This window comes from Ixodes scapularis, unplaced genomic scaffold (genome assembly GCF_016920785.2).
Source record: "Ixodes scapularis isolate PalLabHiFi unplaced genomic scaffold, ASM1692078v2 PGA_scaffold2__306_contigs__length_199485367, whole genome shotgun sequence".
NCBI classification, from domain to species: Eukaryota; Metazoa; Arthropoda; class Arachnida; order Ixodida; family Ixodidae; genus Ixodes; species Ixodes scapularis.
In genome coordinates, this window is record NW_024609857.1 from 34,010,113 (window position 1) to 34,027,651 (window position 17,539).

The 17,539-nt window shown below is 44.4% G+C and overlaps 1 protein-coding gene across 7 annotated transcripts in view; it reads right to left on the reverse strand.

Annotated features, from left to right (window-relative positions):
- Positions 1-16,239, reverse strand: part of LOC8053556 (vacuolar protein sorting-associated protein 13A) — an 80,268-nt gene extending 64,029 nt beyond the window's left edge. For 4 of the 7 annotated variants that reach the window (XM_040214000.3, XM_040213998.3, XM_040214001.3 and 1 more), the window contains exons 1-21: positions 15,818-16,170; positions 15,682-15,725; positions 15,480-15,522; positions 14,804-14,998; positions 12,417-12,472; positions 12,153-12,311; positions 11,205-11,297; positions 10,591-10,648; positions 10,391-10,512; positions 9,442-9,623; positions 9,213-9,357; positions 8,110-8,346; positions 7,090-7,309; positions 6,182-6,294; positions 5,955-6,095; positions 5,114-5,181; positions 4,950-5,028; positions 4,793-4,880; positions 4,304-4,421; positions 3,945-4,128; positions 33-159 (exon numbers count right to left, since the gene is read on the reverse strand). In XM_040214000.3, coding sequence (XP_040069934.3) covers positions 33-159; positions 3,945-4,128; positions 4,304-4,421; positions 4,793-4,880; positions 4,950-5,028; positions 5,114-5,181; positions 5,955-6,095; positions 6,182-6,294; positions 7,090-7,309; positions 8,110-8,346; positions 9,213-9,357; positions 9,442-9,623; positions 10,391-10,512; positions 10,591-10,648; positions 11,205-11,297; positions 12,153-12,311; positions 12,417-12,472; positions 14,804-14,998; positions 15,480-15,522; positions 15,682-15,725; positions 15,818-15,914 — 2,569 coding nt within the window. In that variant the 5' untranslated portion in view covers positions 15,915-16,170. Of the gene's footprint in view, positions 1-32; positions 160-3,944; positions 4,129-4,303; positions 4,422-4,792; positions 4,881-4,949; positions 5,029-5,113; positions 5,182-5,954; positions 6,096-6,181; positions 6,295-7,089; positions 7,310-8,109; positions 8,347-9,212; positions 9,358-9,441; positions 9,624-10,050; positions 10,285-10,390; positions 10,513-10,590; positions 10,649-11,204; positions 11,298-12,152; positions 12,312-12,416; positions 12,473-14,803; positions 14,999-15,479; positions 15,523-15,681; positions 15,726-15,817 lie in introns of those variants that run through there. The other 3 variants (XM_042291792.1, XM_040213997.3, XM_040213996.3) reach the window with 3 other exon arrangements.
- Between the last annotated feature and the right edge of the window lie 1,300 nt (positions 16,240-17,539).

Sequence of the window (17,539 nt, forward strand, 5' to 3'; positions counted from 1 at the left end):
CTCACCTTTGGGGACAAACAAAAAAGCCTCACCTGCGATGGAAAGCTGCGTGGACGAGCGTGAGTGCTTTCCCCCTCCAGCGTCAGGAGGCCTGTTGATGTGGTGGCGCATCAGCTTCAACTCTTCCGTGGTGGGGTCCATTTTGGTGTCCTCGTCCTTCTAGAAATAAACAACCGGCATTGCATCGCGACAGTGTTGATGTCATGTGACAAAGATTACATGGGGAATTTCGAAGGAAGCGAAGTAGCTTGGACCGACAGACTTCGTAAAACTGAATATATTTTTGATATCTTAATGTTATGAAGTGCTACGAAGAGTTAAAAAGGACTAAGAGTGATAATATGCTTACCTCTTGAATTGCTAAGGAAAACATTTATGGTGAAGGCTAATTTGTAGAAACCACAGGGGTGATTATCTATGAATGCGATAGCATTTATCGTTTCACATACGGGCAGGTGTTAGGTTCCTCGCTAAATTTAGAGGGGAACCTGAATTGGTGCATACGTCACCTGACATAAATTTTACGTTAAATTTAGTGGGGAAACTGAATTGAAACATAAGTCACCTCACGTAAATTTTCCGCTAAATTTAGCAAGGAAACTGAATTGGTGCACAAATCACCAGACATAAATTTTCAGCTAAATTTAGCAGGGAAACTAAATTGGTGCATAGGTCACCTGACATAAAATTTTCAGCTAAATTTAACGGGGAAACTGATTGGTGCATAGGGCACCTGACGCAAATTTTATGCTAAATTTAACGGGGAAACTGATTGGTGCATAGGTCACCTGATGCAAATTTTATGCTAAATTTAGGGGGGAAACGGTATGTGTGCACAGGTCACCTGACGTAAATTTTCTGCTAAATTTAACTGGGAAACTGATTGGTGCATAGGTCACCTGACGCAAATTTTATGCTAAATTTAGGGGGGAAACGGTATGGGTGCATAGGTCACCTGACATAAATTTTCTGCTAAATTTAACGGGGAAACTGATTGGTGCATAGGTCACCTGATGCAAATTTTATGCTAAATTTAGGGGGAAACGGTATGGGTGCACAGGTCACCTGACAAATTTTCTGCTAAATTTAACGGGGAAACTGATTGGTGCATAGGTCACCTGACGCAAATTTTATGGTCAATTTAGGGGGGAAACGGTATGGGTGCACAGGTCACCTGACGTAAATTTTCTGCTAAATTTAACGGGAAACTGATTGGTGCATAGGTCACCTGACGCAAATTTTATGCTAAATTTAGGGGGGAAACGGTATGGGTGCACAGGACACCTGACGTAAATTTTCTGCTAAATTTAACGGGGAAACTGATTGGAGCATAGGTCACCTGATGCAAATTTTATGCTAAATTTAGGGGGAAACGGTATGGGTGCACAGGTCACCTGACGTAAATTTTCAGCTAAATTTAACGGGGAAACTGATTGGTGCATAGGTCACCTGACGCAAATTTTATGCTAAATTTAGGGGGGAAACGGTATGGGTGTACAGGTCACCTGACGTAAATTTTCTGCTAAATTTAACGGGGAAACTGATTGGTGCATAGGTCACCTGATGCAAATTTTATGCTAAATTTAGGGGGGAAACGGTATGGGTGCACAGGTCACCTGATGTAAATTTTCTGCTAAATTTAACGGGGAAACTGATTGGTGCATAGGTCACCTGACGCAAATTTTATGGTAAATTTAGGGGGAAACGGTATGGATGCACAGGTCACCTGACATAAATTTTCTGCTACATTTAATGGGGAAACTGATTGGTGCATAGGTCACCTGACGCAAATTTTATGCTAAATTTAGGGGGAAACGGTATGGGTGCACAGGTCACCTGACATAAATTTTCAGCTAAATTTAACGGGGAAACTGATTGGTGCATAGGTCACCTGACGCAAATTTTATGCTAAATTTAGGGGGGAAACGGTATGGGTGCACAGGTCACCTGACGTAAATTTTCTGCTAAATTTAACGGGGAAACTGATTGGTGCATAGGTCACCTGACGCAAATTTTATGCTAAATTTAGGGGGGAAACGGTATGGGTGCACAGGTCACCTGACGTAAATTTTCTGCTTAATTTAACGGGGAAACTGATTGGTGCATAGGTCACCCGACGCAAATTTTATGCTAAATTTAGGGGGGAAACGGTATGGGTGCACAGGTCACCTGACGTAAATTTTCTGCTAAATTTAACGGGGAAACTGATTGGTGCATAGGTCACCTGACGCAAATTTTATGCTAAATTTAGGGGGAAACGGTATGGGTGCACAGGTCACCTGACATAAATTTTCTCCTAAATTTAACGGGGAAACTGATTGGTGCATAGGTCACCTGACGCAAATTTTATGCTAAATTTAGGGGGGAAACGGTATGGGTGCACAGGTCACCTGACGTAAATTTTCTGCTAAATTTAATGGGGAATCTGATTGGTGCATAGGTCACCTGACGCAAATTTTATGGTAAATTTAGGGGGGAAACGGTATGGGTGCACAGGTCACCTGACGTAAATTTTCTGCTAAATTTAGCGGGGAGACTGAACTGGGGCATAGGTTAGCAACGTAAATTTATTGCTAAATTTAGCGGGAAAAGTATTCGAGGCCAGAACACACATAGGTGAAAATCTTGAGGAGTAGCTTAATAATGCTATAAAGTAGATAATTAGGTTTAAGAAAATAACAAAGCCCTACAAAGCAAATTAATTGTTACATCTGTAAAAGTTGGGCTTTGGTACAGTGCAATGCAGCTGTGCCTACCCCTAACTATAGGGTCCGATCGAGAAAAGTAAACCCTACTTTTCGGCCCGCTTAAAAAGCTACGCGTCGCAGAATGCTTGAACTCCGCCAGAATGTAACCCTAACGGTCCAAGCAAGATGCCAAAGTTTCAGCCCGATCCGATAACTTAATCAAAAGTTATAAGTCATTTTCTGAAAATTTCAAATGGGAAAATGGCCGCCGACGGAGTTTTCGAACACATGGGGCTCTATGCAGGGGCAGATTTAGAGGGGGGGTCCGGATGTCCTGACCCCCCTCTTGATTTCTGCATGTGTAAAATTTAGGGCGTGAAACGAGGGAGAGGGGGAGGGGGTTCCTAGACATATGGTACGCTGACCAGCACCTGACCCCCCCTTCAGGAAATTCCTGCATCCGCCCCTGGCTCTATGACACCAGAAACTGAAAACTGGCAAAAATGGGCTCCATTTTCCCATTGCAATTTTCAGAAAATCACTTATAACTTTTGGTTAAGTTATCGGATCGGGCTCAAACTTTGGCATCTTGCTTGGACCGCTAGGGTTACATTCTGGCAGAGTTTGAGCGCTCTGCGATGCATAGTTTTTTTACACGGGCCGAAAAGTAGGGTTTACTTTTCTCGATCGGACCCTGTAGTTCATGCACAAATGCTATAGTCGACGAAATTTCTGGTATAAGCCATGGGCACTGTACTAAGCATGTATCTGCTTACGATAATTAATAAAAAAGTGCATAGCAAATTGCTGGGCAATTGTGTGGCATGTGAAATGTTTCAGTCCGATTCCTCTGGGAATGGGCACTTCGTCGGTTACTTTAGTGACTGGCTTAATGCATGGCATGTACACTCTTTGGCAATTCCTGGAATGGAGATACCGGCCCTAACCCGGGTTTAAAACCCCTGGCACCCTCCCAGGACCTGAACCAGCCAATCAGTGTCGAGCTAGGGTTTGTGACGTCATCATCCAGTTCAGCCTATCGGCATCGAGTTAATTGGCAGTTTAACTTTTTGGCTGCACCGAATTCGAGCCCCCCCCCCACCCCCCCTGTTGAGACAAATCATGTTTCACGTAAATAAATTTCAAAGTTGAGACATAAAAAAATACGGCATCCCATTTTATATTAAACTGCTGTTTATAGAACCGCTCTCGGTTCACTATATAACAACAAGCCAATAAGCAAGCTTCAAACAATACCTTGAAACGGTGAGAAACGAGGCTTTCCAGGTCTTCGCCGCCACCAGCGCCGTCAACCATGTCATTTCGCAATGCTGGAATGATCCCGGGAAATGGGAAGTTGTGTGCAAACTCGTTTAACTGTCCAAGTCGCCTGTCAGACAGGTTTAACTTGAGGCTCGAGACTGAGACGTTCAGCTTGTGCCTAGAAAGGTGGAAACACGGAGCATGTCATTCACACACACATTACAGAACTTAACAGAGGTGTGACCTAGTATATATTCATGTAGTGCCAGTCATAGGTCTAGATTTACACGTGTAATGTGTGAAGCTGAGGGAAATGCAATGGTCATGTAAAACGAATCGGTGGGAACACCAACCTTGGCAGAAACCGATAGTCGGGCTTGACGCTGTTCGAGAAGAGGGCCTGGAGTTTGATCTTTGGAATGAGGTGCATCTCAGACTCCGGCAAAAGCCTGGCCATCCTCCACTCGTCTCCTGGATTTAAATTGTTATGAACAAAGAGTGATTATACAACTAGACAAGTAATTGATCTTAAACTGAGCACTTTCATGAGCAGAACAAGCAGAGGCTTGTAAGCCCAAGGTAGAACATGTAAGCATCAAAAATAAGAGTTGTGACAAAACGGTCGACACTATGACCATTGAATATGGAAACTACACATTGTCGGGCGTAACCGCTGTTTTGGTGAATGGCTGAAAAAAGCGAACTGCTGAACAATGTGAAAAAGAAAGGTTAAAGCAGTTGGAAATTGAATGCCGCCTGCGTCAATATTTAATACTTTTTACCCTGTCCGTCACACTAAAATGCTTATAGCAAGACAAAAAAATTTAGAGGTGTGTTTCTACCTGAATCTGTGAAGAGCACCTGAATGTCCGAGAGACAAATGTTGAACCGGTCGTAAAGTTTCTCTTCAATTTCCATTTTTGTTGCTTCCTGGGAATTGACATGGTTTGAGTAAAACCCCTCAAAATATGCTTCTTAATTAGTGAGAAAAAGGCTTACCTCAAGCAGTAGTGAATCACCTTGCAGCTCGCTTTTAAAGCTGAGTTTCCCCATGTCAATCACAAGGATATTCCCACTCCTGTATAAAAAAAAAAGAGAGGAGTGGCAGGTGTCAGTCACCAAAGCCTTAGCTGCGCACGTACAAGAATAAGATAGACACTTGCTTTTGAAATGATCCGTGCTCATGAACAACGAAGTATGGAGACTTGAACTCGATGTTGACAAAGAATGTCTGTAAGGATAATGTACCATATTATGAAAGTTTACTTAAAAATGCTGACAACCTTGCAGCATTCAGGCCCGGACGGCGGCGAGATCTAAAATTGTGCAGGCTCGATCGTGCCGACAAAGAAGAGGAAGCGGAACTACACTTTGCGTGTTATTTGTGAGAGATCTCTCGCTACTTTTGTTATTTATTTTTCTCTTCCAGTTTTATTATAATTTATTATTTCATTTATAATTCAATTTTTTACGTAATTTTTTGTTATTTCATTTTTTTTATGTATATTATATATCGAGCCCACAGGGGCTCGAACTTCATATATTACTGTATATATAAACCCTTAACGTCCAAAACACTCTCAGCATGTCACTCATTATGAAGCTCACTGCGACGGACCTTACAACGCTCGGTCGTGACAACTTTCTTGTAGGAAACGCCTCATAAAACATACTTTGCGTTAAAAAAAAGCTAATGGTGTCAGCCCCATTATTACAATTTCAAGAAAGAAAGAGTGGTTACAGCTCATAAGGGGTTCGGACAAAAGGATGCAAGAAGGAGGGGATGACCAAGAAACTGAAGAGACAAAACGACGCTTCGAGCAAATGCTCTTTCCTACGTTGGGTTTCGTAAATTAAGGAACAATGAAAGAACCCCTGGGAAACACCCACCAACACGGCACTCTTGCCTCGGTCAAATTTCACCGAGGCAGGACTGAGGGCCGGAACACGTGCAAGATGTCTTTACGGTATCGTGCTCTGCTCATCAAAGGCAGCCATACTGACCCTCCGGTGCGTGAGAGCATAAAGGAGGCCCGTTCGACTCCACGTGACCAGCGAGCTGAGCTGTTCCACGGCCATGTTCCGGAGGTCCTCGGCCGACACGGTCGGCACGCTGAAGAACGTCAGCAGTTCTGACACGGAGTGCTGCAAATAACGTGCAGCCCGTTCACGTTTCAAGAAAGAATGCAACGGGGAAGCCTCCGATGAGCGGCGGAACGTTACATCATTACCTCGTGGTAGACGACTTCTACCGGTTCAGCGTACAACATCAAACCATAGTCCGCCTCGATGTCCAGTGGATTTCGCTCGAAGTCGAGGGCGAAGACATACTGGGGTGACGTGTCTGAATAGAAGTGAAAGAAATGTGCTTCTTTGTAAGCTGCTGCAGGTGTGAGTGTATCCTTGATTGGATATGTGTGACTTGCACATGACTAGCTACCACCAGCTCGCCCACGCACTTAGTCGTTTTATTATTTGTCAAGCTTCTCAAGTAACCAAAGGCAAGTTTCTCGAATGCTGCTTCTGTTACAAGGTAAGCCGACAGATGGCGCCACCACCCAAGAAATGCGGCAACGTACGGACTTTTCCCCCTACTTACCAAGACATAGAAAAAATTGTGAGCAACAGCAGAGGCTTTATTCTCGACGTTTCGAGCAGAGCCTGCTCTCTTTCACGTGAAAAGATAATACAAGTTGCAAGATGTTTCGAAGTAGAGAGAGAGAGAGAGAGAGGGGGAAAGAAATAATGAAGACACACGCCGACTCCAAAAACAAACCCACACATAGCGGGCCATGTTTCCAACAACACATATGTCTCTTTATTATTGCTTTCACTCTCGCTCTCTCTTTCGATCTCTTCACTTGAAAAAGAGCGGGTACTCTTGGTGAAGAATCGTTACACTTTGGATACTCACCAAGACGGAAAGAAACCGGCAAGCATGGCGGGAGCGGTCCACGTTGTAACCATTTAGCAAACATTAAACCATTTGCGCTCGATGTCACGCCTTAAGACACCTTTAACGTGCCTTGTAAACCCAAGTGCTTTCCAAAACAGATTAGTTCTCGGGCACTCTAGCATGGTCCCTAACCATGCTAGAGTAAACCTTTAGTAACTCGAGAAAGCAGGTCACAATGCCTACCATTGGCCGACTTGTCCACCGAGAGAACCGTCACAAGGTCGTGGTCGTTAGAGGCCCCCTCAACAACGAAGCCCTCTGTGCGCGCCGATATCTTGAAGGCGCCCCCACCGGGCCGGGTCTCGAGGCTGGTCAGGAACTGGGTGAGCGTCACTACCAGCACCTCATGGTTCCGGCCCCTCCCCACCAAGGACAGGGTGCAGTTGGCCAGCGTGAAGTTAATCTGAAAAAGACCGCAGTGAAACATGAGACGAGAAAAGACAGCAGCTGGCATCGGGCTTACCGGGCATGCTTGAGAACAATTTACAGTGAATAAGCTCTACTGGCCTAGCAATGATGCTTAGTTCAACAGGTAGCAACATCTGATGTGAAATTTTTGCAATTCTGAAACGACCTGCGGTCGCAATCATTGGACCCGATCTTGAGCTCGAATGTCCGATGACCTGCTGGACTGTCACGTGGTGTTCGGGAAATCAATGGCATGGCCTCCCCAATGTTGCCCCTTTTGGCCACCAGTCGTGCTGACTAGCAGCCACTGAGGCACCTCCTGTAGACAGCTCTGGGGCTATGCATCGCAGAAATATAAAGCTTTACATGAGAGTGGCGCTGATGAAGCATCAATCTATAATGTATGCTTAAATAAAGACTTGGAAGCGATTTCTGAAGTTTTTTGCAACATCCGATCGTGTTGCTTTTTAGGATAATATAGCATCTTATCCTGTCTACACCGGCTTACAAGAGCTACCTGAATGACAATTAATACAAACTATCAACAGAATAAATTATTTTTGTACGAGAAAGTATGGTATACGTGAGTTCCACTGCATCAATAGCAGGCGCAGACATGGCCAAGAAAGCGGGAGCCAGATGCAATGTCTCAGTGCTTAAAAATATTGCGTAATACTCCTAACTGATTCAGATCCCTTCCCCCCGCCCCTGGAATCTGTCTCGCAAACTGAAACCAAACATGGTTTCCAATTCGTACCAAATTGAAAATAAAAGAAAAGAGCCAGAGTTGCAAACCTTGTGAGCAATGTAGTGCTCCGGGACTTCAGTCGAAGCATCCGCATACTCTATGGCTTCGTAGAGTTTCTCTTTCTCTTCGGGGGTCAGTCGCGACCAGAAGCTTCTCTCCCGCTCCCCGATGACTTCAATCTCTTCCTCAGGCTCCACCTCCGTGTCTCCGCCGCCAAACCAGGACGCCCACCAGCCTTTCTCCTTCTTCCGTGGCACGGCGCGGTTCGGCTCGCTTCGAAGCAGCTGAGACACAAGTTGAGAAATCAGGTGGTGTTACACTACTAATTAAGTCACAAAAAACTAACACAGAATGAATTGCAGTGTAACACTACTACAGATTATAGCGAATGACAAAGGCCAACAGTTCAAGCTGTCTTTAAAAAGAAAGATCCTTCTTAATGTACTGTTCAGATAAAGTATCGACCAGATGCAAACTGGAACGAGGAGCTGAAGCTTAGAGAAAAAAACAATCAGACATTTAACACATAAGCTGAGAGCATCACTTCCCCTTGTTTATGAAATTGAATTAGCCAAAATATTCTGCATTACGACAAAAGTGTGTTACCGCAAGTATCTGTTCTTTTTACTAGTTTTGTGTCGAACGGAAAGGTGAAACTCGGCAAGCATTTTTTTTTTCACACTTGATCTTCTTCCTTTACAACAAATTATCTGGCAATTGTTTAACTTTCCACTGCTTATTCAAGCTGAAGACGCTACCAGATTTGAAATGTTTCTGCTCCCATAATTTACTGGCTTTCAAGCCTTCCTAAGAACTTGCTTCTGTTACTACATCCTCACTATCATTGTGTACCTGAACGCAACAAAGATTTATAATCTTTGTCAATCAACATAGTTTTACTATATATATAAATAAAACTCAAAATGAGAAAATGAAAAAACAACAAGAAATGAGTTGAAGACACATTTCTAGTTGTTGACAAAAGTTAGCCCATGTGAAAACTAAAGCAATGTCTCAGAAGTTTAATTTTTTTATCTTAAGTTTTATTTGGTAGAGGTGGAGCCATGAATAGAAGAGGCTGCACAGCTTTTTTTAAAGTACATAATGACCTCACAAAGCTAAAAAGTAAAAAATAAAGAGAAGAATTTACCTCTAACTTGGCTTCTTCTCTGGCCATGAGCACATTGGCAATGTTCAGCTTGTCCTCCAGCATTTGTACGTCCACCCTCACTTCCGTGTCATTGGGCATCTGCAGGCGCTTCATGAACAGCTCCTTGTACTGACGATAGACTCGCCTGTGAGAAGAAGACGTTCTTCGTCGAGAATCGGTCGCCAAACATGCAGCAATGAATGACCAAGTCCAGAGAAAAACAACATACCGGTGCTCCTTTATTGCTTTCCAAGAGAATGGCCGCACATATTCTCCGATGACCGAGTTGTAGGCATACTTCCACCACTCCCTGGCGTGGCCCTTGCATGGAACGTTGGGGTGGTACTTCCTGTACCGCTGGTTGATCTCCATCAGCTCGAAAGACCATCTCAGCAGGATCATGCCCAGATACTGAAGGGGACAGAAAAGAGTCAAAAAACAAGCTTTGTCTTTGTAACGGTAATGGTGCGTGTTTATTTAGACAGAGGGAACTCAATCAGCCCTGGTGGGCAGCCAGTCTCTCCATTGTAGAAGAGAAAAGTAGCCAGTGCAGCACAACTGCTAGGCTGGGGTCTTTGACGCGCGATGGTTATACTCAACTGCAAGCTGGAAAGATGCTCATCCACATCGAAATGAGCAGAGGTCAGAATAGAACTCAGGGTCCCTGGGTTCTGCAGCACAATCTTTTACTCCACGTGCTTGAGGCTGTGATATGCCAACACTTAGCTTTCCTTTGCTTTCCTCAAAAAACAAAAGTTTCTGGATCTATGACAGCTTCGCGAGACTCTGGAGAGAATTTCAGCTCAGTATCTCAAGATGAGGGCATGGAAATGAGTACCTTAATAACCCCCTGTCATGCATTCCCTCTCTTTCACATTTGCGTGCAAGCAGCATGGTGTTCTCTTGCAGTAAGGGCGAAGGGGAGGACCCACAACACCCTCCTCACGGTGACTGGTCGGGATCGAGATAAGACTAAACTGAGACAAGTGAAAATTTCTGGCTAGAGGAAGCGACCCTGAGGTCAAGTTTTCATAATTTTCAGAATTTTGGTTACACCACTCAAATTATGCAAAGTTCCTGATTCTGGCAAAACCACAACATAGCGTGTTTTGACTGGAGTGATATTTAAGCAGTACTGCATAGTTAGGCAAAAGAAAAGCAAAAGATTGTTGCCAGACCTGCTGCCGAGACAACTGTGTTGCGACGTCTTGCAAGAGGACATCCACGAGCAGTTTTGGAATCTTTGACTCCAAGGATTTGTTGAAGATTATCTTCACTTTGGCTGAAATAGGCTTGAGGACTATAAAATCGAGAGAAAAACACCATTGCTTAAAAGTTGTCACCATTAGACATTCCACAGTGAATGATCGCCACTCACTGAACTCAAAGTCATCCTTTCCAACGCTGAACGTCTGCAGAGCTTTCCTCATCAAATTCTGAAGCAAAACAAAAAAACAATAATGTGACATGCTGTAAAAGTACATTTGCATTCAGATGTAAATGTATATTTGTTTCAGATTCTACACTGGATAGTTATGGAACTGAAAACTTTACAATGTAGGATACTTTCGGATGTTTTCCTATTTCACTTTGATGGACTGTTCTAGTTTTAACAAGCACACTTGCCTAAAGGCGTGGGTGAACTAGAACAAAGCAACTCCCATGCAGGTACTCTTATTGCTACACAGGAGCATACAGACAAAGGCAAAACAGTTCTTTTGAAAAGGTCTGTGTAAGTGCCCATATACTAAAGTATGTCAAAGTCACCGTTAGTACTGCTTTAATATAACAAAAAATCAAGAGTTGCAATTTGCGCTTGAAAATCTTTTTTCATGCCATCACATAAAAAAAAAAAAGTTTTAAAAATAACATGAGATGATATATTGTACATGTTGAAGATTTTGTATAAATTGTTAAATTGAATCTAAAATTATTTTAATGATATGACTACAAAGGCTTAGCACAGCAACAGCAAAGGAGAAGTTCACTCACTCTCCAGTTTGACGAGGGAAGCTGAAGACGAATAAGACCATCGGGAGAGCAGCACGAACTCCAGTAGATAGAAAATGATTCCAGCTTCACAAGCTATATCAGAAATACAGAAGGAGATTAGCTGTGGCTAGTAACTCTGCTGAGCCATGAGGGAATGCACCCCTACCATAATGGTTACTAGGTTAGAGCTCTACTTTCCTTCCCCTACACTACGGGGCAAGGAGAGAATATTAAATGCATACTTTATAAAGTTAAGAAGAATATAAAAATTTCGAGCAGATGCCTTCTGAGAAACTTGCCCTACACATGAAGTTACAAAAGCTGAATGACAATACCCTGCTTTTTCCAACTTGTCCGTCAATCAATCAATCAATCAATAAGTTTTTGGTTTTTTTTTTTCGAAGTGAGAAGTAACCTTTTTTTAAAGGTCCCGACCTACAAATTGCGAAACAATGTCGCCTGATCGGGCACTGATGACCAACACTGGCGACAAAGTCCAGCAGCACACAATACACAGATAACAACAAAACAAAATTATAAATACAAATACTGTACTTTTCGCGTTATAATCCGCACCCGGTTTATAATCCACAGGGGCCAATTTGAGGTCAAAAACAAAAGTTTTTACTTAGATAGTCCGCACGCCATGCATAGTTTGCACCTGGTGCTTAGTCGACACGAAGATCTTCTCATACATGGCACACCGTGACAAATGTCTGCTTTCTTAGCTCACAAAGAAGCTTGTACTATACATAAATTATCATCAACTTTCATTCACAAAATCCGTCACGTCTCGTCATAATGAATGATCTCGAAAAACAAAATTCCTGTATAGTCCGCAGCCTGTAGCCCGGAAGACACATTACAAAGGCAATACTGCGCTACCACAACAATGAAACAAAATACAGAAGAAAAAAAAGGCGCCAGATAGAAGGAAGCATTGCTTGCCTTGTAGATGGTCTTGGAGGCGGAATCAAGCTGAATGGGCTTCCATTTGCTGCTCGTGGTGATGGCAGTAAGAGACTGCAAGACAAATCCACAGGCAAACGGGAACTTCTGGCTGGTCACGGTGTCCTCGTAGCGGATGTGGACGTTCTGCACCGACACCTGTTACCAAGGGCGAATGGACAATGCAGAGTTGGGACTTTAGTAAAGAATGCATAGGGAGCTTGTCAAATCCCATGACTGAAGGTGAAAGGGGGCATGTCGTACCTGCACATTGTTAACAATGGTGCCGATGAGATTTTCAAAGAAACCTCTTGGCTTATCTGGAAACATAAACAAAGATTACAAACTCCAGTTAGAGCCTTCAGCGACATTAAGGTAAAACCCTCCTATTAACAGGGCGACGAAACAGTAAAATCACGAAATTCTACTGAACACTTTTTAACGACCAATCACATGGCACAACTTCGTATAAAAGTGGAAGGAAATAAAATAAAAATAGCTAGGTCCAGTAGAATGAAATGTATCTATAGCCGAGGTAGCGAAACAAAAGAAAGCTATTCCGACAGTATTTCTAATATGTCAATAAACAGATCACAAAAGGTATGCTTAGATATGCTATAAAAATCACTATTAATACTTTGACACCCATAAAATTTTTGCCAAAAGTGAGAGCCTGTTTAAGTACCATAGATGCTTGAAAAGGATGAGTGGCTCTCCGCTTACCTTACCTCCTTGTGCATACACAGAGTGATTTATCTTAATGAAAACAAATTACTTTTTATAAAGAGGTGGTTCATTGCTCCACTTTCGTTACATGCTTTTTGAACTCGGCAGACATTAAAGAGAAGGGTCACCGTCACAATCTCTAGATCACCGTCACAATCTCTAGGCTCGTTGATGAAACTCTGTTAACTTCCTAACTGGTAGTTTCATGGGTCATATTGAAATTGCAGTATAACAGGCAATTACTATTAGAAAGGCTAGAGCAATTTAAAGAACTTCGTTTAAACATATATACAAGAACCAGACTGCAGATATACTGAAAATGTAGCGGCGTGGCCAACAGCCGTAGGGGCAGCCGCATTTCTCTTGGCCCAAACGTTATTCAAACACCGAGTGGAAGAATGAAGTGTGAGAGGACGACGGGGAAAAGAGGACACGAAGAGTGTGGGGAGGACAACACCTCGGGGCGACTTGAGACCAGCAGCCAGGACAGATGCTGACATTGTATCCGCAGCTACTGTCGAATTGGCCATGTAGTCAATCGGTAAAATAAATTATGTATTGTAGCAGAAACGGACATAGGTTCCTGCGTATCACATCCGAGACTGGGAAGGGCTTGCGGATGCCATTCAAAGCAGATGCGGGGTTTCCTTGAGATAAAAAAAATTGCGGTGGCTTAGCTCGGCTATGCCAGGATATACGTAGCGTGAGCCTATGCGCACAAAACGAGAGGCGCTGTCAAGCGCCCCCGGTGCAGCGTCAGACTTGGCTACTGCGCAATGAAGGCGCACAGCTGGGCACGCAGCGGCGCCAGTGCGTCTGCCGCGGCTATGACGTCACTCCTCTGGAATGCGCAGACCGGCGAGGTGCGCGCAGTGACGGCAGAGCGCGTGGCGGCGGCGGCAGCTCCGGCATGCCAGCTCTGCGCCGTGTGACGTCACTGCTCCTCGCGCTTGCGCAGCACGGCTCTTTTAGCATCTTCGATCAACTCGCACCGGAATCGCCCTGAAACCAGCACAGTGCACAGCGCTCCTCGGTCGTGCAGCGCGATGTCGGTGCAACATCGAGGACAAACTGCGCCGCGCCGGTGCACCGCGGCGAGCTCCACCTTGCGTCACTTCACGTTTTGTTCGTTTTTTCTTGCGCAGGTCAGCGCACGGTGCCCGTCTGCTGTCAATTTCTTCTATTCTTTTACTCGCGGATTTGACGGTCCCACAGAAATAAACATTGTGGACGTGATTGCCGATGGGGTAAAGAAGCGGGTGACAATTCCACATGTATATGTTGGCCATCATTATTGGTTCAAGAAAACGAAACACCAGATAATAGCCGTACCTCGCTGTCATCGAAACGCCTCGCGCCGCTTTCCACGAAGTTCGTGCTTTCCGAGCGCTCCTTGCCACCGCAGCAATCGCCAGTAATCGCGGCGATGGCGAGAAGCTCGTCGTCTCGCCGTCAGAAGACCCAAGGAAATCATCTGGTGCAGCTGCGAGGCATGTTCGTTTTTGCAAGATCGCCATCTCGATAGTCTGCGTGTCTGCTACTCCCGCCATCTTCTCGATTCCCGCTCCTGGCCGCAATGCCTGATGGGACTGCCCCCCGGCGCACCGCCGATTTTCTTGGTGCGCGTTGGGGCAACGAAAAGCCGCACCGGGAGGGTGCGCTTCATTGATCGAGGACGTCCGGTGCGCACCAGTGCACTTGATCGAAGATGAAGGGGCGCACCTCAGTGCCCCAATGCGCACCGGTGCGGATGATCGAGGATGCTATTTAACAGCCATGTGAAACTGCTCAACCTCGGCCAGTGTAGCTCACGCTACAAAAAATTGAGAACCTCCGCGGCAAAGAACCAAGATTTTCTGTTCTTTCGAAAATTGAGAAGAGGACTTTGTTTCGGCCGCCCCAATTACAGTTTGAGAGCCACCTACCGAGGTCGTTGTCCGCAAACGGTTCCTCCATGAGCTCGAGCCTCCTGGACTTGCGGGCCCTGGCGAGCAGTCGCTCTTTCTCGGCATCGTAGGGCTCGTCCGTCACGGGACCAGCCAGGATGAGCACGTCCTCCACGTGGACCAGCACAGGCTCCGACGAGAGTGACAGCCAGGGGATGTCCACCGACACTTTGCCTGTGTCAAAGAAACAAAGTTTGCCCAACATGATGTGAACTTTTTATGAAATGTTTTAGGTAATGTAGTTCTCAAGCAACAACAGAACCGTGAAATTGTGCATATAATTAATGCGTTTGACAGCTTAATGCGGGGACACCTGAAACAAACAACTTTGTATCTTGAGGTATACTTTTGCTGCACTATTTAAAAAAGCGTTTTATTTTTTTAGGTTGCATGAAACTGCCTGTTCAACAACTATCTGCTGCTCAGAAATCTGTCAAATGATCTTCTTGGCCTCAATAACTCCTGTAGTTGTTAACTCTGCGTATTAACCAGCTCTGTGTTGAACGGTCTCTATATGCCGTTGTGAGTGTGTCAACACACAACAGAAAGTTCAATCGTGGAAATTTTGAGGGACGTTCCCCCTCGTGTGTCTATAAGGTCGATCAAAACCATCACTCTTTGGGGAAGTAGAGAAAAGTGTGGCACAAAGTCTTACCAATGCATCCTGCTTTGACCTCAATCGGAAGTTCCAGCTCATACTGAAAAGTAATCATGCAGAATGTGGCAGTATAAGTCTCTTGCAGATGTGGTTTATCTTAATATATGTTACTGCTTTTCTTTCTTTCTTTTCTCCAAAGAGCTTCTTAAGCGAAACTGTTTCGCTACAATGTATACCAGACGCGCGTTCAAAAGCTTACCAGGGCCTCCGCTTTTAACTTCAAGTCCGTCAGTTGTACAGTTCCTAAAGGAGACGGGTTAACAGATTTACGAAAAATGAACCACGCAAAAGAACTGAGGTCGCACAGATCGCGCGCATCATGACGGCGCGCTCACCATTAAAGATTCCAACGTTGAGGTTCTCGCTGTCGAGGTCCTTGATGTATTTTCCGAGGTACTTGTTCAACAGGTATGCTACCACACCCTCGAACATCTTGCACCTCTATTGTCTAAATCCTACGCATGACCTGAAAACAACACGCGTAGCTATATTGTTTAACTACGCACTCATGTGTGAAATAATGAAATCGTGCATCTAGCAGGTGACACGGCTGAAGCACGCACCCTCCTCACGAAGGTGGGCGGAAGTTGCTAGCTCATCGTAGGGTTGATTGTGCCTGACAAAGCGCTACACAACCCAGTAGGTTATGACATTTGGTCGAGACAAGATAAATAACCTTCCTTGTGTCAACAAACGCTCCTCGCGTCGTTACCATGACGCTAAAGACGCCACCGATTTCACTGCGAATTCTGGATTTTGTTGGCTTCGGATGGATAAACTTTCGATTGCCGAAATTAGCGACTTCTTTAATGTTTCGTTTCCGAACGTTCTGAGATTTCACAACGAAACGGCGGTTTTACATGATATATTTATATTTCTACCTAGTTGGCTCGGACGCATTTCGCACGCTTAAAATACAGTGCTTTGAAGATGTTCTGTAAAAATAAAGATAAAAAGGTGAGTAATATAAAACAATAATTTTTTTTAGATAATTTTTTTTTTTTTTTTTAACGTGACATTTTACATGAAGACATTGCACATGACCACCTGTTGAGCGCTCTTGCTGTCGCCGAAGAAACTGAACGACATTTGCAGTTTTGCAGATTTCATATGCCAACGCGAACAGCACATCTGTGTGCTCAACATCCGCGGTCTGTGAGCGCTAAATCACGTTTGAAAGGATTGTCTCCAGACACGGACTCTGCATGATTATTAAACGGCGCCGGAGGTAAAAATGCAACAAACATAATTCTTTATTGAATAATTAATAGTCCCGTGTATACCTCCCAAGCCTCTTCCCATCTAATCCTACACATTTCTTTTCCCAGCTTGTCGATTATCAGCGATCGGGATTGTGTTAGATGTTATATTGAACGGGATTCAAAATTAACCTGATTACAGCAAAGAAAACGCGAGTGATCGCTTGCAACAGCTGAGTAAGCTTTGATTGCACAAGCGGTCGCTTAAATATGTTATTAGTCAATTACGCGCCAGGTTTATGCGAGCATATAACGGTGATCTTACGCGTACAACTGATCAGGGTCGTCATATAATCGTCGAACGTTAATTTTTTGTCGTAATATAACATCCCCCAAAACACCACGAGCGAATCAACGAACCTACCATACGCACGGTTCGGCGCAGGGAGTTTTGCCGCAGTACACCAATTTGAGCAGACGAAACCGTACCGCTCCGTCTGCTTCGTCGCGGGCGCTTCGCCGAGCTGAGATGATTCTGTTATGCCGGTCGTTTGTTCCAGCTTTCCTAGGGCTTAACTCCCATCATGGAGGGCACTGGAATCGGTGCAACCGGAGACTTAAAACAGTTATCGATTATACGTTGCCGAATTGCGGGCCCCCGCGGCTTGTCAGTAAATGTCACAAGCCACCGGGGCGCCTAGCGCCCTCTGTCGACAGAAAACGACTAAAATAATCTGGCTGTCCTTTCAGAAACTAGCTCGACGACCCCAAATAATTAAGCATTTGGTTATATGCAGGACGTAAGTAACTTTAGTTTGTTACATATTACCTTTTTACATAATAAAATTATGTCCCATA